The sequence below is a fragment of the Morchella importuna genome (genome assembly GCF_003444635.1).
Source record: "Morchella importuna strain M04M26 chromosome Unknown Morimp01GS036, whole genome shotgun sequence".
Taxonomy (NCBI): domain Eukaryota; kingdom Fungi; phylum Ascomycota; class Pezizomycetes; order Pezizales; family Morchellaceae; genus Morchella; species Morchella importuna.
Genome location: NW_025763433.1, coordinates 183,608 through 211,262, shown reverse-complemented (window position 1 = coordinate 211,262; position 27,655 = coordinate 183,608). Strand labels below are relative to the sequence as shown.

General features: G+C 49.4%; 7 protein-coding genes across 7 annotated transcripts; 4 read left to right on the top strand and 3 right to left on the bottom strand.

The window, feature by feature from the left end:
• Positions 1-1,846: 1,846 nt before the first annotated feature.
• On the top strand, positions 1,847-3,177 carry LAJ45_09440 (uncharacterized protein; the record flags this gene model as incomplete). Its single annotated transcript, XM_046118983.1, has 2 exons — positions 1,847-2,160; positions 2,241-3,177. 2 exons carry the CDS (start codon positions 1,847-1,849, stop codon positions 3,175-3,177), a joined length of 1,251 nt encoding a protein of 416 aa, XP_045967798.1.
• Positions 3,178-6,161: 2,984 nt separating this feature from the next.
• LAJ45_09439 (uncharacterized protein) lies at positions 6,162-8,852 on the top strand (the record flags this gene model as incomplete). The annotated part of the gene is made up of 6 exons (XM_046118982.1): positions 6,162-7,158; positions 7,284-7,293; positions 7,376-7,468; positions 7,547-7,578; positions 7,912-8,018; positions 8,145-8,852. 6 exons carry the CDS (start codon positions 6,162-6,164, stop codon positions 8,850-8,852), a joined length of 1,947 nt encoding a protein of 648 aa, XP_045967797.1.
• Positions 8,853-11,230: 2,378 nt separating this feature from the next.
• On the top strand, positions 11,231-11,677 carry LAJ45_09438 (uncharacterized protein; the record flags this gene model as incomplete). Its single annotated transcript, XM_046118981.1, has 1 exon — positions 11,231-11,677. The coding sequence occupies one exon, from the start codon at positions 11,231-11,233 to the stop codon at positions 11,675-11,677; it is 447 nt and encodes a 148-aa protein (XP_045967796.1).
• A 602-nt stretch (positions 11,678-12,279) lies between these two features.
• LAJ45_09437 (uncharacterized protein) lies at positions 12,280-13,413 on the bottom strand (the record flags this gene model as incomplete). Its single annotated transcript, XM_046118980.1, has 2 exons — positions 12,830-12,857; positions 12,911-13,413. The coding sequence occupies 2 exons, from the start codon at positions 13,411-13,413 to the stop codon at positions 12,830-12,832; spliced, it is 531 nt and encodes a 176-aa protein (XP_045967795.1).
• A 454-nt stretch (positions 13,414-13,867) lies between these two features.
• On the bottom strand, positions 13,868-14,417 carry LAJ45_09436 (uncharacterized protein; the record flags this gene model as incomplete). The annotated part of the gene is made up of 2 exons (XM_046118979.1): positions 13,868-14,039; positions 14,098-14,417. The coding sequence occupies 2 exons, from the start codon at positions 14,415-14,417 to the stop codon at positions 13,868-13,870; spliced, it is 492 nt and encodes a 163-aa protein (XP_045967794.1).
• Positions 14,418-16,590: 2,173 nt separating this feature from the next.
• LAJ45_09435 (uncharacterized protein) lies at positions 16,591-20,456 on the top strand (the record flags this gene model as incomplete). Its single annotated transcript, XM_046118978.1, has 4 exons — positions 16,591-16,658; positions 16,758-16,869; positions 16,936-17,793; positions 17,871-20,456. The coding sequence occupies 4 exons, from the start codon at positions 16,591-16,593 to the stop codon at positions 20,454-20,456; spliced, it is 3,624 nt and encodes a 1,207-aa protein (XP_045967793.1).
• A 588-nt stretch (positions 20,457-21,044) lies between these two features.
• Positions 21,045-22,298, bottom strand: LAJ45_09434 (uncharacterized protein; the record flags this gene model as incomplete). The annotated part of the gene is made up of 1 exon (XM_046118977.1): positions 21,045-22,298. One exon carries the CDS (start codon positions 22,296-22,298, stop codon positions 21,045-21,047), a length of 1,254 nt encoding a protein of 417 aa, XP_045967792.1.
• Between the last annotated feature and the right edge of the window lie 5,357 nt (positions 22,299-27,655).

The following is a 27,655-nucleotide window of genomic DNA, read 5'->3' as shown; positions in this document are numbered from 1 at the left end:
ATCTACATGTATGTCTATACCTACTCCCCCCCCTCCCGCTCGGAAGGAGGTAGCCGTCCTGCTACATACATACATAGCGTAGAGTAGATAGGTACTTCTTGTGTTTCATTCCGACCTGGGTATTGGTTGTACTCTACGGGCTACCCACTTGTAGGTACTCTACTTCTTCACCCACCCTGGCCTGCCTAGCCAGCTCTGCAGCAGATACATAGAGCAAGCTTTCTGTAGAGTAGCACAACGCAGCACAACGCAACGGCCGGCGCAGACCCAATCCCCAATCCCAGAAACCGGGCAGCGGGACCCATCATTGGCAAATTTCATGCAATGGGAGAGACGGTCTTGTCTCTGAGTCTCTTGTTCTTTTTTTTTTGTAATGTACGGTGCTCTATTTATGGATGTATTATTCCTATTCGGGGCTACTTTTCTGGCCCGGCGCGGCTATTTTGCTTTTGCTCCCTTTCTCTTCATGAAGTCATTGCACGCACTTGCACATGTAGCTAGAGTAACCTAGGCAGAGTAGGCAGAGTAGAGCATGATGTGTGTAGGTAGGGCCTGGTAGGCAGACTGGACGATAAAGTCTCGCCAGTCGGCCAGGCCGTATATCCGGGCGCGGCTTGCTTCGGCCAAACAACAACTCTAATCGTTTATACATAGATAACGGTTGCACTCTGATTCGATCATTCCTGCTCTCTCTTTCACTTTTATCAAGGCAGTGCAGTGCAGTCTGGTGCGGGGAAGGTGGAGGGAAGGGAAGAGGCTCTTAAAGCCCTTGGACGGAACGAAGGCAAGGCAAGGGAATTAAATAAGAGTGTGTGGTAGAAGAAGAGGCTTCAAGAGACAGGAACCCCCAGCCAATCTGTAACGCGTTACACAAGGCCTAGCACAAACACGGCTGTGTTTGGCGAAGCGTGGGCGATCCGTAGGCTAGGCTGGGCAGTGGGTAGGGTAGGGTATGTAGGTACTCTACTTAGGGTACGGTTGTTAGCTACAGTACTGTAGGCGAGGTTCGTTTGTTTGCACGCTAGGATTATATTAAGCTTAACGAGGCCGAGGGGAGGAGTGTGCTTTTCAATCGACAATGTCAAAGGGAACAAAGAGGATGTTCTTTTGGGCGGTGGCTGGCTGGGCTGGGCTGGGCTGGGCTGGGCTGGGCTGGCAGCAGCTGGCTGGCTGGGCTACTCTACATAGAGTACATAATAGAGGTGTAAAATTCAAAGAGAGGGACAGAGAGGCACGAGAATGGGTGAGTGACTCTCTGTGCGACGCTGTGCAGCGCCAGACATACGATCCGGCAGGGATTGGGGGGGGACAATTTAACCAGCAGAGTAACAAACACTGTGTTACACAGCGCCAGGCCCTGCCGTGATAGGCCAATCCCTCCCCAAAATCCCCACCAGTGCTGTAAATACGAAAGGGAAAAGAAAAGTGCAGTTGCTGCTGCTGTTCTGGGTGCAGGTGTCCTTACTCGAAATTTAATAAAAGCCTTGTGGGATACATCTCAACTTGTCTTGGAAATCTCCCCTTTTTTCGGCTTCTGTGTCTTTCCTTCTTCCTCTCCTGAACACCCCCCCCCCCCACCACCACACTGCCTCCTTCTTCCCCTTTCCTTTTCTTCACTTTCTCTTCGTCCATAATAACTAGCTGCGTTCCCGCTGCGTCGTTGTTGTGGTTGTTACCTTTCTCTCGGGACCATCATCGGAGAAAAAGCGACCAGCCCAGAACATCGTGAGGAGAACGGAAAAAAGAAAAGAAACATCAGGAACGGGAAAAAACCATATATCCAAGCATCATTCAGCTCGATACAAAAAAAGGACAGCAGCACTCGGAACACCACATATCATCCACAATGCGGCCATTAACGCTCCTCCCCTCCATAGCGTTGCTAGCGCTCACCGCCTCCGCCGCCTCTCCCAGCGCACCCACACCCTCCGCCGCCGCCGCCGCCGCCGCCTCCGCCTCATCCCCGCCGAACGCCGACGCCCCGCTCCCCACAAACCTCCCCACGCTCCAAGAGCTCAAACGCCGCAGCGGGACCCCCGCCCTGGCGCTCAACAAGCGCCAGACCTCCTGCCCCACGAGCTATGTCAACTGCAATGACGGCTACTGCTGTCCGTCGGGAAACATCTGTATAAGCGGTGGCTACTGCTACGACTCCAGCTAGTCAATACCCCCCCCTCCCTCCCTCCTCCGCATATCTATTTTGATATCTATTGCTGACACTTTTCATTCCCGCCCAACAGCTCAAACAGCGACGCAATGATCTCCTCAATGCTAGCAGACTACACCACCAACGGCTACTACTCCTCCATCTACAACTCCTACCTCTCGCAAATGGGCATCAGCACCGAAGCCGCGGTCCGCACCGGCTCCTCCGCCTCCCCCACTGGCGGCTCCTCCTACTCCTCCTCCGACACAACCTACGACAACACCTACACCGGCTCCTCCTCCTCCTCCTCCTCCAGCACAAGGACTAAGAAGAAGTCAAACACAGGCATGATCGTCGGCATCGTCGTCGCCGTCGTCGCCGTCGCCATAATCGCCCTCGCAGCATGGTTCTTCATCCGCCGCCGCAACAAGAAGCGCGCCGCCGCCGCCGCAATGAACCCCCCGCAGCCGCTCATGACAACCGTCATGCCCCCACCCCCACCCTCGCAGCCGCCGACGCCCGCACCATACAACGGCTACATGTCGCCGCCGCCGCACCCGCCGCCAGTGCAGGACCAGAAGCCGCCCATGGGCGGATACTTTGGTGCCGGGCAGCCGCCGCCGCCGCCACAGGGCGTAGTCGAGGCTGTCGGCGACTCGGCGTACTACCAGCAGCAGCAACAGCAGCAGCAGCCGCAGCAGGATTATGGTCAGCAGTACAACCAGCAGCAGCCGCAGCAGTATGGGCAGCAGCAGCAGTATGGCCAGCAGCAGTATGGCCAGCAGCAGATGTATGGGCAGCAGCAGCAGCCGATGTATTCCAACACGACGCCGAGCACGGTGAGTGCGCAGAGCCCCGGCGTGGCGCCGAGCGAGCTGGGCGGAAGCCAGCATATGATTAGTCCGCAGGTGACGGGGTCGACGACGGCGGGGATGGGCGGGATGGGGGGGCAGCATCAACCACCGCCGCCGCCGCCGCCGCCGCAGGGGAACGTGTATGAGATGCATGAGGACAATTATAGGTCCATGTAGGGGCCGGGTGGAAGCATGGGGTTAGAGGGAAGGGGAGTAAGGGGAGGGCGGGGCCTTTTTCTTTTTTTATATAATTTCGTGACGGTGTATATGTGAATAGGCTATTTTTATGTAGAAGGAACATGGCATTGTTTTTCTTCTGTGTGTCTTTTTCTTTCTTGTTGTTTGGATGATGGATTTGGTTTGGTTGATGCAGGCAGGCAGCGCAGGCAGGTGCGAAGACGATCGCGATACGATACCTAACTTTAACTACATTGCATGCTACTCTACGCGTTATATGTAACTGAGGCCTAGGCCGTTATTCACATGTCTTTTTTCTTTCTCTTTTTTTCTTTTCTAGTTAGTTACCTTTTATTTTTATTTTCATGGTATGTACCTCTGGCTGGCTGTCTAGTCTATTAGGCTGGTTAGCTAGGTAGGCTGGAGGTTGGTCGGTCTGGACGCACATTGGGTCTCGCTGGGGCCCTTAACACGCAGCGCAATGCATTGCGAAGAGAGAGAGAGAAAAAATTTAATTCTTATCCCCCCTACTTACTGCGATTCGGTTCAGTCTGGGTCAGTCTGGCTCAGTTCGGTTCGTTATGTGTACCTGCGTGTGTTTGTCTGTTGTCATGCAAGGGGGAAGTAAAGTGAAGGGAAGGGAAGGAAAGGGAAGGGAAGGTCGAGGAGCCCTATATACCGTTACGTTTCACACGCGCGTGTGGGTGAGTGAGTGAGTGAGTGAGTGAGTGGGTTGGGTGTTCGCGCTCCCACGTGAATGATTTGGTCGGGCCCTGCATGGAGAGGGAGTTAGAGTCTGGCAGACTAGTAGTCAATTCCACGGTCTGTAACGGTAGAGTAGGTTGTGAAGGAGTGTAGTGTAGGGAGCTAGCTAGTCACGCAGTGTAGGTGGAGGTGGGACGTTGTGGAGAAGGAGGTGAGTGTAGAGTGTACCTGCGTCGGATGTATGTAGGCAGGTACGTGAGCATGAGCATGAGCATGAGGTGGTCGCGTAGTTCAGTCGCGTCGCTCGCAGTCAGTCAGTCGGGTCAGGCGTCTGCAGGGGTAGCTACATGTAGCTAGCTAGGCATGAGGTGGTAGAATATATGTACAGCGAGCTTGTTTCGCTTCCTTCCCTCCTTCCTCCTCCCCCTCCTCCTCCTCCTTCTCCTCCGGGGATGCTTTTTTTTTTTTTTTTTTTTTTTGCGCTCTCTAGCTTGGGGGGAGGAAGAAGGGGAGCCGGAGAAAGGAAGGGGGAGGATATTTAAGTCCATGTCGACAACGTTACTGCGGTTTCAGATCGATCTTTGACGTGACGGATCTACAATGCCTACTACCTACGTCTGCTTGCTCTCTCGAGTAGGATAGGATAGGATAGGATAGGATAGGATAGGATAGGATAGGCTACTCTACCCCTACTCTCTCTTCTGGGGGAATGTCGACCCAGGTACAGAAATCACATCCTTTCATATTTCATATGTATCACGGAGTGGGTGATGTACACGTTGTTTCGCTGCATGTTTGGAGTGCGGATGGTGCGGGGGCGGGTGCTGGGCGTGATTGGCGGCGCACGTGGGTGGTGGGTGGTGGGTGGTGGGTGGTGGGCGTGTTCCTGGTAGATATCGATATCGATATCGATTAGATCTTGTTCCTGTTCCTGTTCCTGTTTCCCCTGACCTGGCTGGCTGGATAGATAGATAGATAGATAGATAGAGAGAGCTTTCCCCGTATTTTGTTTTATTTACTGTAGGCGGGCGGGTACGTAGGGCGGATCAGCTCAGATCAGATCTACGTAAGTAGAGTATTACTGATTACATGTATCTAGCATCATATCAGCTCAGCTGTTTTCAGAACCCCTGCCCTGGATCTAATAATCACAATCACAATCACAATCGGAGTAGTAGTCTTAGTAGACCACATCCATCTAGAGTAGAGTAGAGTAGAGTAGTGGAGGAGGCAGCTTGCCAAGGCTCACTTCACTGTCTTACTGCGTTGCGGATCACATCACTAGTGGAGTCGAGTAGCTACTCCCCTCTCTCCGCCGCGGGACCTTGGCAGAACCAAAACAACCCGGCGAGCGAGTCGAACTCTACCAGAAACACCCACACACACCCACACACACGCGTGACGTAAAGAATGCACTGGCCAATGATCGGATATGCACTTACGTGGAGGAGGAGGGGAGGGGTGGGGCGGGGTTTAAATTCTATTTGACAGCCAGCCAGTCTCTCTTTTTTTCCAGTACTCCCAGGCAGGTCTTCCCTAGCTGCGGGCTGGGGGGGCCAGTGTAAATAGGCCACGCAAGTTATTCTACTGGGAGGCTCTCCAATTCGGCTTGTGTTTATTTTTTTAGTCGTTGTTGACAAAAGATCAAGGAAGAATTCGAAGGAGTCTTGCAATGGGTGCATGGTATGTATGGGAGTGGGTAGAGTAGCAGCTTCCGGTACTGGATGTGGATGTGGATGTGGATGTGATGCGTTTGCAATCCGCTTAAGCACCAAGCAACCACCACCCCCCGCAGGAAAAAATACTCGGTTTTTTGTACAAAAGTGTCACATACTTCTTCTCCGCCTGCCTGCCTGCGGAGGGAGAAGGGAGTTAGATGTGAAGTTCGACTTTTTATTTCTTTTACTACTACCACTACTATTGCTATTACTACTACTGTTGCTACTATTGCTACTATTGCTATTACTATTTACTAGTAATACTACTACCGCAACTAGTACTGCTACCGCTACTGTCGTTGCTGCATCTAGTAGTTCATCCCATTCATTCATCGATCGATCATACTGAAAGAGAGAACCTGTTTTTCGTCAGCACTTTTTTCTGCCCTTATCTATTCACGATAGCTCAGCTGCTGCTCCAATCTTACTACTCCGTACATTACATACATTACATAACTCTACCCTATTACTCACCACACCCACCCACCACCCGGACCCGGGCCCAGCCCCCCCCCCCCCCCCCACAAAACCCCTCCCATCCTCCCATATAAACAATCGTGAATGATCCTGCTCGAACCCCGCAAGCTTACAGCACGAGAAGACGACGGGCACGACCGCATATCCCCGACCACGATCATCACTGTATCCGTATTCCTTGCCATCCTCCTCATCCTGCTCCTCGCTGGCATGGTATTCTGCTGGCGCAACCCACATTGGCTGTCGGTGTGGCGGCGGAAGCAACGAGACGACAATGCCACATACACGGCCCGAGCAAAGGGCCTCGGCATCGAGGGCGCCGGAGACCTGGAAGAGTCCAGACCAAACACCCAGAGATCCGATATGAGCTATGCTGATCTTGCACGGGAGAAGGAGCTGCGTAGAGAGGACTACCATACGCCGGTGGTGATGCCGAGCAGAGAGAAGGAGAGCTCGAGGGTGGACGTAACTACTGCTCATGATGCTCAAGCTCATACAACATTTCCAAAGCCCGTGGCGAGCTTGGGAACCCCACGGTTGGCAATGTCGAAGGCGATACGGTATGTCACAAAGGACGCACAATACCTCTCCATCTTCCAAACATTCTCAAAATCGCCATCCTCCGCAAAGGGGACGCCCAAAATTGCCCCGCCGCGCGTGGCACTGCCGCCGCAGCAGCTGTCCCCGCGGAAATACGGCTTCCGCAGTGCCCGCGCCGCAAAGAAGGGACGGACGGGTCCAAAACTATCAATATCAGCTCCAGTATATGGAGATCTCCCACCGCTGACACTGTCACTACCGACAATGACTCTATCGTGGGCAAATTACGAGAACGGGACGGGCCCGAGCCCGGAACCGTCGTCGATAAGTCCCAACCAGTCGGAGCTGGTGTTCACTGACTGTGTGGAGTCGCTGTCGGATGCGGAGGATGCGGAGGAGGTGTCGACGGTGGACTATGAGGCGTTTTCGTCGCGGGGCGGTGAGTTTAGTGATTATCGCCGGGCCAGCAACGGGAAGAGGCTGTCGTTTCATAGCCAGATGAGCGGCGTGAGTATCTTGTCGACGGATACGGGCAAGGTTAGTTTTGCCCAGGTGGCGATGAGGCCAGAGTCAAAACCGACATTGCAGATTATCGGACCGAGCGAGAGCCCAAGGAAGGTGGTTGTACATTATGAATAGTAGGTGACGGGGTTGTGGACTACATAGCTGGTGTCAGGTAAAAAAAAATACCCTGCCGAGTGAGTGGTCATGATTCTGCGGAATGTTCGAGTTAACACATTTCGATTTTTGTGTAACAGGAATCATTCCTATTCTCCAACATTACGATCACCTGAACCAGCTGTTTTCGTCCTAAAAAAACTGTCACCACAGATCCATCAGATAGAATTAAGGTAGGTAGAAAAAACAAACCTACAAATCAAATGACTCTAGGGAGAGCCTTAAACTAACTCGGACAACCAATCAAACAGATTCTACAGATATTCTATTATATATCTCCTTTGTATTTTTTTGTATTATACACATCCGGTACCGGCGTTATGGTTGCGTTTTTTATGTATATTTTCAATATTAGTTTACGGATACGGAGTCTCATGGTCAATCGTTTTTTTTGGGGGTTCATTACATACCACATTAAGTCTATATAACCAACTGCTCATAAGCTCTTTCTCTCTTTCTTTTTTCCTTCTAATTCATGTTTTCTGTTCCATACCAACAAGTCTTCGCATCTTTCCCTCAAGTCTTGTATCGGTATCATCCTGCGATACTGCTACCTCACACTACTGCACCTGTTAGTTATTTCCAAATCAAAATATGAGCGCCACGCCGTTTACAGGCGCCTATCTGCCAGAATTGGGCTCCATGGACATCCTACCACCTCCAATGCTCCCCGTGCCTGAATCCCAAATCTTTGACCCAGCCCGTTTTACCTACCCCCTGCACGTATGTCTGATGCATTCCGGCGGACGATTACCCATCGTTGTCAATATGCGGGCCTATTTCTACACCTACAGCGTAAGCCCCCCAAATCCCCCCCTAGTACCCCTACCACTCACCCACCATAAACAGACCGCCTGCCCACTCATCAAAAGCTCATGGCACACCGCCGGCCTGGACCCCGTCCCCGACTCCGCCCCGCTCATCCTCACCAGCCGCTTCGGCCTCGTCCTCAATAGTAAGAACTTCTGGCGCTTCCACGCAACCAAGGACACTTGCCTCGCGTGGTACGGTGCTTCCTCCATCGTTACCTTCGTGCAGCTCATGGCGGCGAAGCGGGCAACGCTGAGTGCTCACTTCCACCATCTGGGCGTCGCTGCCACGGCCGCATACTTCGCGACCCAGCAGGATGCAGACACCCCGCAGCACCCGGCTTGCGAGGACTTCCCGTGGGTGGGGAGGTGGGCGGCGCTGTATGAGAGGGAGGCGCAGGGGTCGTTGGGGAGGGCGTGGGGCACGCAGGACCCGAGGTCGTACCTAAGGGCGCTGGTGAAGGGGGACGACGAGGAGAGGTTTGAGGAGGACGAGGAGGTGGCGATTGAGATGTATCTAGATAGTGGGGGCGGAAGGATTAGGAGGAATGAGGAGTATCGGGCCATCAGGCAGAGCATACGGGATTCTCGAGCCGCTATGAGAGAAGAGGGGAACAGAGAGCTACTCGTAGGGGACGGACATGAGACTAGGGAGGGTGGTGCTGCTGCCAAAGAGGAGGAGGGTGATAGCTCTGATTGCGATGATGATGATTTCTATGGTGATGATATGAAAGTGGAGGAGGGATAGAGTTCGGTCTGGTCTGGAAACCGGACTGTGTTTTTGCGTCTACTTATTAGTTATAATGTTTCATGGTAGTTTAATGTTTTGTCATTTTTATACTTTGGTGTGGAATAAGGAATTAATTAATTCCCCAACATTCTCTTATCCTGCGAAGCTGTGTTCCTCCGCCGCCACCTTAAATGTGAAGCTGTGACATTGACATGTAGTACGTGCATGGCCAAGACAGAGGCGGGCTTGTTGATACTGTTGACCAGGTCGCGAATTTATAAGAGGCGGAAGAGAATCGAATTGATTGAACTAAAGAAGTAACGAAAGAAGAAAGAACAGACTCCTTTTATAACTAACAAAGTCGTGATAAACACGTATCATCATCAAGATAACCGAGCTCGTTGTCAGTACTTAATATAACAAATATATAGCAAATACTACAAAAACAACAGATATCTCATGTAGCTGTACGTGGCTAGATCTAGCAAAGCAGACCGTACCAATCAACCAACTCCGTCCCCCAATCCTCACGTACCCATTATCTCATCGAACCTCACTCGCCCATTCTAATCCCCACAGCACATGCACACCACGTGCACGCACACTTCTCGCCCTGCATTGCCTCATATACTATCACTCGGTACATCTAGTAGTAGCTTTCGCACCACGCAACGAACCCAGAAGCGTGATCTAGACTAAGAAAAGAAGAAGATACTACTCCTCCCACATCAAAATTCATTGCGCGCGCATTTACTTACTTGCACACCCGACCCAGCCCCCCGGGCCCGTTGATCATGAATTTTCACCCTCGACCCTCGCCTCCTCCCAACCACCCACCCACCAGCCACCACTTTATCGACTTCATATTCATGTGGACTATACTCTATCGGAGACTAGCTGGCAGAGATCAGTACTTCTGGCACCGGCTAACAAGCAGCTAGGATATGCAGTCATGGTGTCACAGAAGTGGTGGAGAATGAATCCTCGGAGTTTCTCATGCCTAGGTTCCTATTAAAGTTCCGGATCTGGTCGTTGTCCCGACTGTTAAGGGAGTCCAAATAAGTTGTCTAATAATATGTAGCTGGGGGATTGCCAAGACCCGAGTGACTCCCGATGTAAAAATTGGATCCGCCAAGCGCCTACAGAATTTCCCCCTCCCCCCTCCTCGGGGCCCCCGGCCCCCGCACGTGAAAAATTCGCGCCCCGTTAGAAACGGGGCTTGTGTAGCAACACACTTCAGAAGTTTTCATGCCAGTAGCAAAAGACTGGTTCCAGAGGGGGTCGAACCCTCGACCTTGGCGTTAACATCTTTCAATATTAGCACCACGCGCTAACCAACTGAGCCATGGAACCGTGGTTTCGAAACAAATTTTGAAATATATCAAAAAAATGATCTTTCATGCTTTCTCACTCGTCTTTATCCGTCTGAGTGTTAAATTTGATGTTCGGTAAACGCGCTCTGCAAGGCGACCATGAGGAGAAGGATGTGGGGATCTTTCTATATATGGTAACGCTAGTGAGTGCTAAAACCAATTTAAGAACGGATATATACTTAAATTAGGAGGATGAAACTGTTCGAATTCCATACCATGTACTAGCTTCGAATTTACTTGTTCTTGTTATAGATTTTGCCGTCATATTGAAGGAAAGAAACCAAATATTCGATCCCACAGCACACCCCGTATGAGAGTATGATCGAGCTACTCAGGCGTTCAACACATCCTACCTGCTGTAGATACTAATATAATCCGTGATATAATCCATTCGCATCATCCAAAGAATATTAATACGTCCAATGAAATCTAGATCCAATCAGCTTGCCACTTTAATTTACTACTGAGTACGCACGCGTATGCACCAACAATACCAGGATTTAATTATGCGAGGGGGGGTTCGATCCACGTCCACAGCTGCAGTCAATCACCCGCGAGAGCTAGCTGTCCGTTTTTGCTGAGCGCCTACTAATTATAAGCAGTTGTTAACCATCGAGGTTTGCGGTGGTGGTGGTGGTGGTGGCGGGCACTCGCCGGAGGTGGGCAGGTTTATCGACCTGGAACCGATCATGAGGACGTTAATTTGCAATATATATAGATACAATATAGATACATAGGCGGGCTTAGGATACGGAATGTGTACTCAGGTTATATTGATCTATTTGTCAAATAGTTTCCTCCAAAACACCACATATCATATACGTATCCATTATGAGCCCCCCAACGACCAAGTAGTCCAAGAGCCACCCCACCACCTCACCTCCCCCGGTCTCACTTCCCACACCCCCCCCCCCCCTCTCCTTCCCTCCCAAAAACACCACTCCCGCCACCATCTAACTCATCTCACTCATCACAATCCATCACTCACTCACCACCACCACCTCCACCACCACACAACACCAAATGGTAACCTACCTCACCACCGGCCTCCCCTCCCTCCTCCCCGCGCGCCTCCTCCGCCCCGACCCCCCCAGCATCCGCCCCCCGCGCGCCACCACGGGCACACGCACACCCACCGCCCCCACCGCCGCCGCCGAACTCATCCTTCAGCCCGTCGAGATTTCCATCCCGCGGCCGCCGCCGCCGCCGCCCCCGTCGGAGCGCACGGGGTGGTGGGGGTGCGTGCTGCGCTGGCTGAGGCTGTATAGGAGGGGGGGACGTATAGTGGAGACGAGGCGCTGCGGTGGTGGAGGGGGGTGGCGGAGAGGGAGGCGGAGGAGAGGGGACCGATTAGATTGGAGTGTTGGAGGTTTTTGCAGGGGGGGACGTTGGGGGAGAGTAGAGGAGGAAGGGGGGGAAGAGGAAGGGGGAGAAGAGGAAGTTATGTTTCGTTTTGTGTACGTTGGATGATCAGTTGCGTGTAATGGTTGTTGGGCTGCAGCTGGAAATTTGGAGACCGGCGCTGGTATGTTGTTATGAATTGTTGAGGATTCGTGGAGCGATATCGCCCGCTGTATAAATTCAAAAGCATAAGTAAAATAAAGGGTTTCTTTTTCTTAGTCTTCTTCCTCAGTTATTACATCGATTTACAATGGTGCCAATGGTTAGTAATACCTTCTTTTCTAGATCATGGGGTATCACTCGGTAGTCATCCCACCGAGTTTTCATGAAGTATCACTCGTTAGGCCTAGCGATATGTGATAGTTCGGAGCTAGAGAGGAAACCATCTGTCACATCTATATGCGTGAGGTTCAACTAACTGGCACCGTATATTTAGTTAACTACTACCGCCTGTGTCATGTACTTTTTATTCCATCCCATCCCATCCCATTCCCGCCCTGCCCTGCCCGACGCACCCCGCCGCAAACCGAAAGCTATCTAAAAAAAAAAAAAAAGCGAAAACATGCAACTAGAAGGGGTATTTATTACCAACAGCTATCATCACACATCAAACCCTAAAAAGCACAAAAAGAAAAGAAAAGAAAAAGCCATCAGCAAAACCCCAACCCCCACTACGTCTCCTTCTTCTTAAAAAAGCTCGTCATCTTCGCCATCCCCCTCGTATTCACCTTCCCCAGGTCCTTCACGGCCTTACTCTTCGACGCCGCCGCCTTCTTCTTCTTCTCATCCTCCTCCTCCTTCCTCCTCTTCTTCGCCTCCTGCACCCCCCTCCCTCTCCCCCCCCCTCCCCCACTCCCACTCCCCCCCCACCAGCACCCACAAAATCCCCACTCCTCAACACCGCCGCCTCATTCCTCGCCTTCTTCACCTCCCCCATGCGCCTCTCCAGCGCCGCAAAATCATACACGCCCCCCAAGTACCCCATCAGCGCCTCCGCATGCCACTTCGCCAAATACGTCCCGCCCAGAAACTCCGCCGCCGTACGCACGCGGAGCACATGCCTCAACCTCTCCTCCTCCACCTCCTTCTCACTCTTCTCCTTCTCACTCTTCTCCTCCTTCTCCCCCGCAGCAACATCCAGCCTCTCCACCCCCTCCACCACCCCCTCCACACCACCCCCCCCAACCCCAGCCCCCCCTCCGCACCACCGCCCCCTCCATACTACGCGGCAACCCCCCGCGAACCATCGCTTCACACTTCCCCGCCAGCACCCCCATCACCCTCCCCACCTCTAGCCGATACGCACCACTCGGCGGTACCGTCGTCTCACACACCGCCCTAACACGGGCTTCAAACACCTCTCTACACCTCGGCACCCTCAGGACCGCCGCCCAATGATACCGGCCCTCATCTTCAGCGTCGGCAAGGGCGTCGAGAATGTCATCGAGCGGCTGGTAGAGGCCGCTGGTGGCCGTGGGCGTGAGTGGGAGGAGGTGCGGGAGGAGGAGGAAGAGTGGGTCGTAGGGGGTTGTGAGGTATAGTGTTGCGTCTGACAGGGTTTGGCCGGTGTTGAGCCATGTTGTGTCGTCGGGGGAGTCGGGGGTGGTGGGGGCGAGCAGCCAGGAGCGCGGGGCGGAGGCTGCGGGGACGATCTTTGTGATCTCATGTAGGCCCGTGGACTCGTGCAGGAGGAAGCGGGTGGGGACTGAGGTGCGTGGGTGCGGGAGGGTGACGATCGTGAAGGGCGTGGAGGTTGCGTTCTTGGGGAGGAGGAAGACTCGCGGGACTTGGGGTTGGGGCGCCATTGTGGTGAGTTTTCGGTTTCGTGGGGTTGGGCAAGCAATTGTGCTGGTGAGGAGAGTCTGTCGATATCTCTCTGCTCGGAGGTTTGGGCTTTGTGGGAGACGCGTTGGGTTGGGCGTTTTGTGGTTACTATGCGCAGATCACTACTGCATTTGGCAAAGACCAGAGCACACCTGCACTGAGGAACGAAACATGATTCGAAGGCCGCGCGAGCCTTCAATTCCAAGTGTTTACTTGCATCTGAAGACTAAAAGACTCAATTCAGCTCCCAATGATCGCTACCGCAAATCTATCGAGATCAGTCAAAGGAAACGCGGTCCTGTGCCAAGAAAGGCCCCCTGCACAAACAGATCCCCATCACAAGAAATCACTCACCCCCGAATCATACACAAAATGCAGTCCACACGCTGTTCAACCCCAACAAGACACAACTACAGCCCCCACCTCACCTCTTCTTCACTCCCTCCAAGCCTTAACGCACCCCATAAGAAGCACCACAAAAAGCGTCACTACCACCGCCGCCGCCAGCCCCATCAACAGAAGCATCACCGCCTGGCACCACGGCATCACCACCTGCCTCCACCCGCAGCCCCTCCGTGTTTCGCGCTGACGTCCATCATCACTATCACTAGGAGCCATGTCAGTCAGTCCGCAACAAGATACACCAATAACACACAACCACATACCTCGCACTCGCCACCCCCAGCAGCGGTCGCAGCAGCGGCCTCAGCGGTGCCGTCTCATCCACGTGGTACGGCGGCGGGATCCCAGACACACCCGGTGTGTCTGGGTAGGTGTAGTTGCGGATATATTGCTGCCTGGGATGCCCACTGTTCTGGCGGGAGCTGCCCGCGAAGCCGGGGGACGAGAATAGGGGTGGGTTGGTGTTGATGGCCTCCTGGAGGGATGCGGAGAGCTCCGGGCAGCTACTGTCGATAGTGGAGACGCTGTGGGAGAGGGAGGAGAGGGAGGAGGATGAGAAGCTGGGGCTGGGGCTGGAGGCCATGGCGGTGAGATGGGTGTGATAAATGGTAGTAGGTATAAGATAGATAGTAGATAGATTATAAACTAGAATGGATGTAGAGAAGGATGCTGCGAGTGGAGTGGAGTGGATGGAAAGAGGAGTATAAGTACACAATTGCAATGATGGCTAGTCCGGCTGGCAGGCAGGTAGATGCCACATCTCTCCTATTGAGCCCAAACGAACACCGACAGATCTCTTGATGAGAGGCTTATAATAACAACACACACACATCCAGACAGAAATACCGCTTTGGTTTAGTTCCGCTTAAGCAAACCCTCAGCCAAACTCAAAGCACCGAATACTTGATCTTTAGCCAAAAATCATAGTTTGGTTAATTTGGGGTCGTTTGTGGGTCGCAATAAATCTATTCACGCTTAATCCAGTGAATTCCATGTGTAGCCTGAAGACAAAAGCCCGGGCTTCTTTTCTCTAAATGTTTTTCCAGAGGAAAGAAACCCCAACAGGCAAAAAAAAAACCCATCATGGAAATGACCCGTATTATGCCCCTGGTTGAAAAGCGCTTTGGAAATCAATTTTTATTTATTAGGCCTAATCATAGTCATAGCTTGATTCTCTCATCTTCTTCATGATAGCATAGGAAGCTAGCTAGCTATATACCCCCCCAAAATACGGATCGGAATCAAGACTGTAGCTACTGGTGCAGTGCATGGGGAGGCTGTCTCTTAAAAAAACAACGAGTGATAATACATTATGCAACTTGTTCTTGGCTTTAGAAGCTGAGCATAAACTCAGTGAGAAAGAATACTCGGAGAGCTGTTTTTGATTTTTTGATCTTTGAGTTCTCTAGAAGAGGGGGGAGGGGGGAGGGGGGGAGGGGGGGAGGGGGGAGGGGAGGGGGCATCATGGGATATCACTCAGCCGTCCGACTGAGGGGATTCAACTCTTCGTTGGACGATGAACCTTTGAATCTGGCGATGGATATATAAAGGCTTGACGTTGGTTAGCTAGCTTCTACACCGTTTTTATTTGATGGGAGTTAATGACCACAGCTGTCTTGGTTACATATGGACACTTTTCCGAGCGGACTGGTGATGTTCCGCTATAACTTGACTTTCCAAAAATGAACCGACTTTGGTAAATGTGGAGGTCTTGTACCAGTGCACTTGTATCACTGTACTGTGTCTGACCATCTGCACCTTGTTGGCTATTTGTTGTATCCACGAGTAGAGATAGAAGAAGGCTCTATTCAACCATACCATGAACCGATTATAATTTATAATGGATAAAGGAGGAAGAAGCCTAGGAAAAACTAAATCCATGATTCACACACAATCCTAGAGTAGAGTACACGACATCACATGTTTAGTCTAGCACTCTGATTAGTCATCTAAGGTCTGGGCTTCGCATGCGCCTCGTTTTTTGAATGGCAGCAGACCTGAAACGACCATCTGATAGAAAGCTAGCGTGAGGGAATGATCTACATGTACTCCTACAATTTAGAGTTCAAAGTAGAGTTTTAATCAGGTACTCGTACAACAGCCTTATGGTAATCTAATCTGACGGCCTCAGGATTTCTAATAAACTTATTATTACCACTTTAGGCAGTTGAGGATGCCAAGTTCAAGGTTTGTGAGACAGGATCTAACCGCCTACAGCCTCAGATCTTCCTTGCCACTTCCTATTCCAGTAGTTATGTGTAAATAAAACACTTTAGGTGTCGTGGTAGACAAAGCTCCACGCTAGCGATACTACGATAATGTCTCTCTAAATGATTGTATGCTCTAATATAATTGACGTAGTTGTTCCTAGCAGATTCAGGTGGCACTTGATAAACACCATGGGACAGTGAAGAAACATCATAGCTCACGTGCGACATCTTGGCGACAACCGTCACTTGTCGACGCCTTAATCCTTACTCACACTCTCATCGCCTGTCAAAATCAGAGCCAACCTGTGGTGGCGTTCCGACAAGGCGAGCATTCTTTTTTTATTTGTATTTTTCATTATTATCTTAATCTCTCCCCTCTCTCTCTCTCTCTCTCTCTCTCTCTCTCTCTTGCTCTCCTCTCTTCTCGTAATCAACCTCGCGCCGCAGAACACGACATACACCGTATCACGACCTACCCTCGCAGCCACATAAACTGATCTGGAAGAAGGGCACAGCACAGCACCCGGACCTCCACCGTGAGGAGGAATGCCGATACTAATTTATACAGCCCATACGGGAGAGTGTCTACAAGCCGAATCCGGATCCTTCGCCTCGTGAGCCTCTCCATCCTTTATCGCCGTCCAAGCTAGCTAGACAGCTAGAGCTACGTACAGATTAGCTACGAGATTTGGAACTGACAGCTCTCTCTGCAGCGTCGAAGAGCTCCGAAAATGGATCGATTCAAAGATCTCTCTTCCCCCGGCTTGCCAGATCTTGATGACGAGTCGGGGCACAAACTTCAAGCCCGCGTCCCTCACCCAGGAGGTCTGTTCTCGTCGGCTCCCACCGATTCCCCACTGACAGCTAGCCCACTAGCTAATACCATGATAGCGCGAACTTTACCTGTTTGATCGTCGACACCTCACACATCCGTTTCCCCCGCCCCCCACATCTCCGATCCCCCGTGTTCAAATACCCACCCCATTCCCGACGAATCTCGATTCCGAGACCGAGCTTTCCTCCTGGCGCTCCCTGTTTAAAAAACGCTTGAGTTGGAGCGAGAGCGTGTTGAGCCATGCCCAGATGCTCGCCCAGCAGATTACGGAGAACGACACGGGGACTGGGGTAATACGCCAGGCCGTCAAGGTCGCATTTAGCAATCTCGAGTACCATTCCGGAACCCTCAACAGTTCGTTAGGGAAGCTACGGGATTGGGCTGAAGGGGTTCTCGTGGACCAGGACCACGTCTTGGCCGAGTGGGAGGGCGGAGTGGGTATCCTTACTCGCCTCCCGGTGCACCCTGAGTTGAGGAGGTATCATCAAACGGGCTTAGAGGAAGAGCAGGAAGCTAAGGTGCTTGCGGACTTTTTCATCATAAGAGATGTTCAGCTTGCCGCCTCAACCCTCTCAAGCTTAAGCCAGAAGTTTGAAAAAGATGTGATTGAACTCAGCGAGACAATCGAGGACATAGTTGGTCAAACGCAGGTACTCAAAGGAGAGATCCAGCGTGAAAAAGAACTCGCAGAACGAGATGGGGTGGCGGAGAATTGTAAAATGTTGATTGGAGAGATAGAGGTACTAGTTAAGAAGGTAAAGACGGATTATGACTACGTGCTCACGCTGCAAGGGCCAAGAGCAATCTCTACAGCGAGTAAGAGGGCTTATGCTAGTACGACCGAGTATCTGCCAGGGTTGGTCAGTGTAGTCGGGGATGTAGGGAGAGTCTTGCAGGAGGCCGTCAAGCTTAAGGTAGACCCAACTAGTCCAAATCCAAATCCGCGTTTTTTATCACCGCACTCCACAGAACCCTAATTAACGTAATGAAGAACGAGGCCTCTGAAAGAAGTACTGCTCATCTGCAAACGATTGCACACATTCAATCTCTCTGTGCACCTGTTAATCCCGCCCTCACCTCTCTTGACAGTACCTTTGCTGAAGACGCTTCCCTCCGTCTCTTAACCCTCATCACGCGCTTTCCCACTATCTATGGCTCTCTTCTTATCGAGTGCGTCCGCCGCCGTGAATGGTCTGCAAAATTCACCAGTGATTCTCAACGCGTTGCAGAGGATCTTGCGAATATCAAAGAGGATGAGGAAAAACGGCGAAGAAAGTGGATGCGGAACACCGGATCTCTCCTACCTTTCAGCCTTGAAGGCGGCGATGGCGTACAAGGGGTTGTTCGTGCAGAGCTGACCACGCGCGGCGATGCGAGCGGAGGCCTACCAAATATCAACCGTGCAGATATCGAAGCATTTCTTACGATGCTCAAGACAATGGAAGGGATGGAGGGAACATGGAAAGAGCTTCAGGGACTCTACATTAAACTAGATGACCCTCAAACCACCGGGGGAAGAAAACACGGTGGAAAACGCCCAAAAGGCTTCAAGTTCGGCTCTATACACGAAGCTACAAGCACAGGTGGAGACTCAGTCTATGTCTCTCGTGGCGACGAAGAACTCAAAACTCTGCGCACGGAGAAGGAGGCCCTGCAACAACGTGTGCAAGGCTATGAAAGCCGTGTGAGAAAGCTGGAGGACCTAATCCATAGGGCCAGGGCAACCACGGGGAACGTTTATACCCCTTCACAGACTCCACAGTCCGCATCGAATACACCACAACTCACGCAACAGGCTTTCCCAAACGATGGGCCCACGAGCCCAGTCAATGTGAGACGAATAAGCTCTGAAAATATTGTAGATCGGAACCGTATAACCACACTTGAAGCAGAGCTTGCCGCAGAGCGCGAACTTACCGCAAGGCTACAGCAGGAGGCCGCGGCTCGTGCAGGGAGTGAGAAAGAGATGAGCGAAAGGATGAGAAGCGCTGATGATACCAAGCGTGATCTTGTCGCAAACTTGGAGGCATTAGATCAACAACACATCGTTGAGCGTAAAGCTTTCCAGCAAGAAATCGAAGAGCTAAAAGGTAAAATTGAGGAAGCATATGAAGACCTTGATCGAGATGAAGAACGCATTAAGAGCCTCGAAGGAGAGTTGGAAATTAATAGCGTGGAAGTGGAGAGGCTCCAAGGCGAGAATGCAAGGCTTATCGAGAGTGTGCGTGCGATGGAGGAATCGATGAAGGGTATGAAGGAAGTATTGGAGAACGCAAAGAAAGATAATTTGGAGCGAGAAAGTCTAGTAGGTAGAGTGAAGGGGGCACACGAGAGGTTTGGAGGGGAGGCTGCGCCAGATGATTTGGGCAAATTAATGGACGGAATTGAAGAACTAATCGCGAAGAGTGTCGACCGGTGTAAAGAACTTTCAAGACAATTGGAGGATGTGAAGGAACATGGTGAGACAATCGAGAAGGAGAAAGAAACGTTGGAGAGGAGACTAGAAAGCAGAAGCATCAAAGCCAAGGATCTTACCCAGAGGTTGTATACACATAACATCCGCTCAATCCAATTGCTGGAGGCGCTCGGATATCGGATTGTTAGGAACGAAGGCAGTACCTCGATCGTGAAGGTTTCTCGAAGCAACAACAGCGATAGCGCCGTGCTAAGTCGCTCATCCCACGACATGTCCGCTTCCATGAAGAAATCCGGAAATCTCCCACCTGCCACAGCCGCCGAAGATGTAACTCTTCTCTATTGGCTACACGATTCAGACTCTTCCGCTGAGGACGAAGCCTTCTCCGCATATCTTACCAACATCTCCTCACTTGACCTAGACGCATTCGCAGATACCGTTACTAGCAGAGTAAAGAAGGTTGAGAACGACTGCCGCCAGCTTATGAAACAATGCCGCGCTTACCGCGAGAAATACTACCGCTCCCGCGATGAAGCCAACGAGAAAATCGCGTTTAAATCCTTCAAATCAGGTGATCTAGCTCTCTTCCTTCCTACACGCAACTCCGCGACTCGCCCATGGGCCGCCTTCAACGTCGGCGCGCCCCACTTTTTCCTTAAAGAGGAAACAGGCCATAATCTTCGCTCACGAGATTGGCTCCTCGCACGTATTACCAAGATTGAAAATCGTGTTGTCGACCTCTCTCGTTCCTCCGCATCGATACAGCTGCCGCCTGATCGTGCTAGTCTGCACTCATCGGACGGCGCAAGCATCGATGACGAGAACCCATTTGAACTATCTGATGGTCTAAGGTGGTATTTACTTGATGCCGTTGAGGAGAAACCGGGTGCGCCTTCCACCCCTGGTCTATCATCGAGTACTGTTGCCGCCGCGAATGTGGATGCGAAGGGATCACTCCGTTCCCGAAAACCAGTTACAGGAGCGAAGAAGACACTGTCGCAGATCACGACAGAGCACTCGCGTCGGAGCTCTTCGGCCAGTGGAAGAGGTAATTTGCATTCGCGTGATGGGCCACCGGCAGATGTAGTGGCTGCTGTGCGGGAGGGATTGGAAGGTGCGGGGGTTACAGTTATAGAAGGAGTAGAGAAGGATGCAAGTTGACGATTATGGGCAGGGATTTGGAGGAGAAAGTAGCTGTGCTTTTTGGCGTTCTAGGTCTTGTGATTCTTGATTCGGATTCGACTGGCTTTTGATGGGAAATTGGACTGCTAAGGCGAGGTGGCTGAATTGGGAGACTGTTTTTTTTCCTTTTTTTTTTTTTTTAATTCATTTCCTTTTGTTTTGCCTTTTGTAACTGGTAATTCCTAACCCTTTCAAGATAAAACGTCTTTGACAGACTCTTGCAATACGGAATGGGTATGGGTGTCTGTACAGCTTGACTGTTGTAGTTATATATTTCCTGTCGTCTTATTCGGGCTTGGCCCTATTTTGTTTATATAGGTCATTTCAATTGATCAGTCAAATATCACATGGGGCCGTCACTTCAATATGAATACGATATTTTATCAGTGCAAATCTTATATTCACGCTTAGCTAGGGCAAGAACCCCGAAAATAACGTTATGCAGCTATTGTGAACAATGAGACTGCCGAACACCTTCATAGTATATATATACCTGTTTAACACTCTCGTAATCGCCTCTACAAGTGCAGTGATGTTAATTTATTAACATGACACTCATTTTCAAGTTCAAGTGAAACGGCTCCTCTTCTTCTTTTCATTAAGCTCATCGTCTGTCTCATCCTTCTCAAAGTCACTAACGGTGTTGTCTTTTTTTAAACTAGTAGTTCCAAAGATTGAATTTTTTGCCAACGGACTACAGTCCCGGGTTGGTTTTCTCCCCCTCATGAAATGCAAGTCTAACGGTACTTGCATTTCTCCGGCCATGAGTCTTCCCCTCTGACTACTTAGCGGCGAATTTTCCACACCCTTATGCATAGGAGAACGTCCCATCTTCTCAATATTCGGATTTGATGAATGCCCTCCGCCAGGCCTCGACAAAAGAATCGGGATTTTTGACGCAACGTACCCGAGTTCAATTGTTCGTGAACTGGGATCTTCCATTTTTTCAGGACTACAAGAAGAGCTTGCCCCTCTGTTTTCACCTTGAATCTTCGAGATCCAAATTTCCTTTGCGGGCACACTTTCCCTTTGCCCTGGAATAGTTAGAGACGCAACCTTTCTAGGTGATTTGGACTTTTCAGCCTCGATAACTCTCGAGGTGTGTTGAGGGTCTTGGCAGCGTGCAGCCTGGCCAACTATCTCCCAATCGTCAAACATGACATCCTCGGGCGCCATCATCATTTTCTCGGCTGGGGCTTCGGCTTTAACATCTTTCTTCACGAGTCGAGGAATCCTCGAGATTCTCCGAGTAACGCTCCCAAGTGCTGGATTCTCGGATCTAGATGCCCCGGGGATACCTGTGCTCTCAAGAAGAGAAAGAACACGACGTGATGCACTAGTAATAGATATGTTTCCTTCAATATCTTCTTGGCAGAGATCTCTTGTATTTTGGTCAAAGTTTGGAGATACGCCTGGCCACGGTGCCATTCCTGCCTCGTATCTCTGCATTCCCTCAAGAACATAGGCAATTATTACATGGAAATCACGAAGAACATCACCAATTGTCGACCGCGTATTCCACTGCCTCAGGATTTCGCTCAAAGGAGACTGTGAGCCATCCATTTGTGTGTTAAAACCTTCCAACTCCTCGTTATTGGGCGATTCTCTCTCTTCTTCTACTTCGGCATCCCCTAACCGGCTTGTTGTTCTTGCTTGTTCAACTGAGGAAGGTGAGATATATGCGTCAAAATGAGGCCATCCTGGGCTTAATCCATTCAACGAATTTCTATCATTCGGGCATATTTGTACCCGACTTCCTTCACCTTCCTCGCCAATTTCGATCTCATACCTATTCCAGTATTCCGGCTCGTGTAAAATCATATCTGGTGTAAGGGCTTGGAGATCTCCAAGACAGAAATCAGTCGTGGAACCGTTTGCAGGCTCCTCGGGCGAAACGACTATTGAAGTTTCCCCTAAAGCATTCAGAGTATCAGATACATAGCGAGATGTCCTTCTTGTTCTTCTCAACACAGTTCCCCCTCCCGATGAAGAGAGTGTCGTCCAGCTTGGATGCCGTCTTCTCTGAGAGGACAACGGTGATGCCTGTATTGGGTCTGATGTATACGTGACTCTAGGTTGCTCCTCGCTCTGACTACGAATAGTGAACGAAACCCTTCTTGAAATTGATGGGTAATGTGGGTGCCCATCAAGGTAAGCATCTGCACTGCTATCTTCACGATCTCCCTGCCAGTTATATCTCAATCGCCAACCCTCGTAGCAAAATAATTCACTCCATCGATACTCACGGAACCTGTACTGCCTTCTGCAACATGGACAACTAGGACTTCCGTGAGAATCAAAGAGTTAGCTAAGCTCGAAAACTTCATGCCACAGGAATACTTATCTCGTGGAACCAAACAGCAAGGCAAGCACTATGAAATGTGTGTCCGCATGGTAATCTAGCGACTTCCCACTCAGCACCACTTGAATCCAAGATAGCTATCTCTGCTGGAGTAAATCCTCTCCAAATCCATTCTTCTTGGCATATTGGACACACCCTTGATTCGAAACATGATGCAAGCCCGGCCTGAGATTCGATCACATCGCCCGGTTGGAAATGCCCTTCAGAATGTCTAATAACAACAGCAGAATTTCCATTTGGTTCCACTCTGAAAGTCATCAACCCTAAAGATAGAGGCGAATCTGTATTCTCCGGGACTTGAGATATTTGTAATCCTAGGCTAGCCAGATGCAGCACCCCAGGTGCAGGAACCTCATTGCGTGATACACTCGCAGCTCGGATCGGGCTATTGAGTGGTATCTGGGTATAATTACCAAGATAATTTTGATGATTGTCGTCCCGGAGATCCTCTTGGTTTTGTCTACTTGGGTAAATATTGTAGTGTTCGAGCGGAAGTGTGTCTAGAGGCTGTCGATATGTCATCATTAATGAATTCGGTGAATAAGTACTAGAATGCCTAGTAGTAACACGTCTTTCTGATAAACGATACGGTTCTCTTTGAGTGAATCCTCGTAGATTTTGGATTGCAGTATGACGGGGCAGGGGCCCGGGTTGACTTAAGTGTTCAGGGGGTCTCGGTGTGAAAGTCTGTTGGATTGCCTGTGCAGCAGCAGCTGGGGAGGGCTGTTGGTTTTGGGATTGCTCTGTCTGGTCCCTGCTATTAAGGCTTGATCCACATTCCGCACCGGTCACCATGGTGGGATAACGTAAATGTGATAGGTGCATCTCCACGCTATTCGAACCCTCTGAGCTTTGTGTAGGAATTGTGGGGGGCAAGGATCGAGGCTCAAGAGTGATCGGGCAAGCTGTTTTGCAGTTAAAAAGTGATAGGCGAGACTACGTGTATATGTGTGTTCAATACGAAAGGAGAGTAAACCTATACCTAGAGTCACGTAGTTTCGGTAAATTACAAGTATGTAGTAACTTCAAGTTGTTGACACTGAGAGGCTACGTAAATATCTATAGGATTTTGTGTAGGTAACCGCCAGTACTTGTAGGTGTAAATAAGCCAATACAACGATTTTTAGTAGGATAGAGCTACATATAGCTTCTCGCTACATATTAGATCTGGTTTCATAATGATACGGGTTCCACCCAATATTGTCTTCCTAAACTTAGAACGAGATTCCATCACGTGACCTAACGCGTCCTGAGCACAGATCCTCACTCGACCGAGATGTTCGTAGATTTTGCTATATGATTGGCTTAGGATAGATACTACGTACATGTACTTCCCATAAACTTGAATTAGACATGTTGGCCACGTGTTAAATTGACCAGCATCGTAACACCGGCACTAACGCCACCTTACTCTCCAAAATGCTCGCCGGTCTAAAAGCTTAGTACTCACAATGTCTTAAATCCAACGCCAACATCAAGAGCGTTTTGTACTAGCCCATTAACCAACAACAATGAGAACGATGATGTGAGGATAGATTTACATTCACCAAGCTCTAACGTTTCAAAGAACATCACTAAAATAATCGCAATAAATTATAACTAACAGGGATTATGGTTCACGTCTAGTCTCACGTCTCTTAAGCTTGCCTAGCCTTTTGTAGTCGGCTGTTAATATTATATGCAGATTACACCGCGTTTTTGTGTAAAAGAAAACTATCTTACGTTCTATGCGAAAAGCAACATCATAATATTATGAACTCATCTCTAACCCAAAGCTGATCTGCACAGATTTCTTTATCTCGAGAAGGAAGCCATTCATAGTACCATCATAAGGTAAATGCAGGCAGGTAAAAGTTCTAGTTTAATACTACACTCTCAAGTGGGCAGATTAATTGCTATAACTGTAGGGTTGCATGCAATTAATGAATTAAACAAAACAAAAAAAAAATCAAGTGGGCAGATTATATTGATAACCTCTTAACCCCCAAACCAACCAACTAACGACTAGGGCTTGGCTCACAGTATCTCACTCGCTCCCCTTCGGGATGAGTTTCTTCTTTGTGGATGTAGGACATATACGAGATTTGATTACTTTATCGACTACTTGCTATACAATAGATGGGCCTTTATATATAATATAACCCTTAACCAATCTTGGCATACCGGAATATCCATCCGGTGGCTCCCAACATCGATCCACTGCACAAATTATAGTGACTAATATATAGAGGACCAAATATATCCTCCAATGTTCGGAAGCCAGAAATCAACGGAGTTCAGGTCTTCATTATATCTTAAACGTACGATCTCGTAGAAAACACCAGCAGCACTCAACCCAACCGTAGATGGGATATCGATCATCAGCTCACCACCGCATGCTATTTATGAAATATCATTTCTCGCAATTTATTTGTTTTTAACTCTCACAAGTCAATTGATGAAGGGAATCAATCACAAGCTCCGCTGATATACTAGTGAGTTTATCAAACTTGATAGGTCTCAAAATCATACAGAGTTGAAACGCCGCCTCTTGGCAATAGAGGGAAAGGAACCACGTTCACGAAAACTCTATCATGCGACCTGATAGAGGCTAAATTAAAAAATTCCGCGTCTAAATTCACTCCCATATACATAATCTCTATACTAACAAAGAAACCTCACAAACCCTAAGGGGACCGTGAGGTAAAACATTTCCCTTTAGAGTCATAAGTTATCACTCGGTTAAACAATATGCGGCCCCCAGACCCATTGTGCGATTGTTTATCAATTGTATGCGGTGATTGTTGTTATTTTCGCCTATTTCTCAATCAATCTAACTAGGCTGTTGGTAGATATCAGAGTTATAGAAATATGGAATCAGGACGCGACATTCTTGAATGAGTACACTTAATTACGACCTACTAGCTCGCGAGGCCGAGCTCTAACTAAATCACGATATGACCTGTGAGAAGAGCAAAAAAGCCAACAATCGACGTGTCACGTGAGTTAATTGGGACTCAGCCTCGCGAGTGGTATCTACGCGTATATATACGGATATATATGTGGCATGCGCAATTAATATATATAGTTACAAGCTCCATATACGTATAATACATACGTTTATAAGCCTAAGCTTAAGGTCTAATATATAGTAATTACGTATACATGTAATATATATATAAGAATAAGCTAAAGGACGTTACCCGGAGTGTTATAGGAGGTGTAGCCTCGTGAAGTCGGCTTCCCTCCTCGTCCCCGAGACATCGACAGCCACACGTGTACTCCCCAGGTACGTACTGCAGCCAAGTGTTCCTATATAACATCAAGCACAACCTATTCCAACAATACTCACAAAGATATATACTACATTTATTATCACTAGGCCTATGGGAATACCTTCAAAATCGCTAGTACTCTCTGTTTCCCGGAAGTATGTGATCACGTAGCCACCCATGGATGCAAAGTCGATGTCTCGAAACCGAAATCACTGTGCTGAATAAGGTGCGTTACAACCCAGGAACTCACATGCTTGTTTAATTTGGGTGTAGTCCTCTAACACCTGATCTGACACAAGATGATCGGAAACTCTAGGATATTGCCATAATAAAGTTTGTGACGTAGGTCCCGTCGTTGATACATAAATCCAGCGATGATATATCCAAATTACAAAAACGATGAGCTCCATCGAAAGTAATCATGACGCTTGACTTAAGAGTTCCTATAACACGAACAGATCGACTGAAAAATAGAGTGGTAAGTACGTGGTTTCATTTATCTCTATGGTTCTGTCACTAACCTTCAAGATTTTGACAGCTGTCACACCAGTTCGCTAATGAATCATCGTGAGTGGATGAGCCCCTGTCTCCAGTTGCATGGAGTGGACAGAGCACCCTGCCACATAATACACACACTTTACTCTATGTTAATCAGATGCATGATATTCACGATCTGCAAGTGAATAGGACATGGAGAGACATTAACACGGCGGTGAGCTTCTTATATATATGTGTGTCTATCGAAGTACAGCACCAAACATACCCCGATCCATTCTGACGGACTTCATACTGGTCTGGTTCCCGTTCGCCCTCATGATTATAGATGAACGGCCATATCTCTAGTACATTAAGCCTTCATCATCGAGCATCAAACATAACACCACGTACCATGCAATAGGAAATAGAAAGGAGCTTGAAATTCCAAATTCTATAAACAGGGATACATTTGTTGGAACTTGGAACTTTGAGATAAACTCCACTGTAGGAAAAGTACAGCACTATACCATTGGAGAGGATTTATTTCCATGTTCTGATTTAAGCGGCTGCTTGCAGTTAATTAACATCGAATATAAAACAGGGCAATGAGGGTATGTCGCAACTCCCCACATTTTCTGATTGGTTTAGATGGAGTTGAGTAAATAGCTGTCTGGCTATAGCTAACTGACTTTTCAGCATGGCAGGGATAACCAAGCCGACAAGAAGCTTATCCGGGAAGATTCCATGGTATTTACCGAAGCCTAGACTCATCTACGAGGTCATACGGAATATAGCTTACGAATATATATGTGATGTGCCGGTACTTTATAACCATGGATCATAACCAAGAGGAGAGCTAGAGCCCTTGAAACAATGTGAATCGATCTGGGACGTAAGAACCAAGGCGGGCAGGAGATCTAAGATCCACTCCCATAACTTTTTCGAAATCGTGCATTTTTGTACACACTTTTCGGGAATTAGGTTTACTAGATACCGAAGCTACACTTCCTGTTAAAGAAGGGCTAGCATACGAAATGGATATCACGGTAGATACAACAGAAATGTTTTCATTGCCACACGAAAGA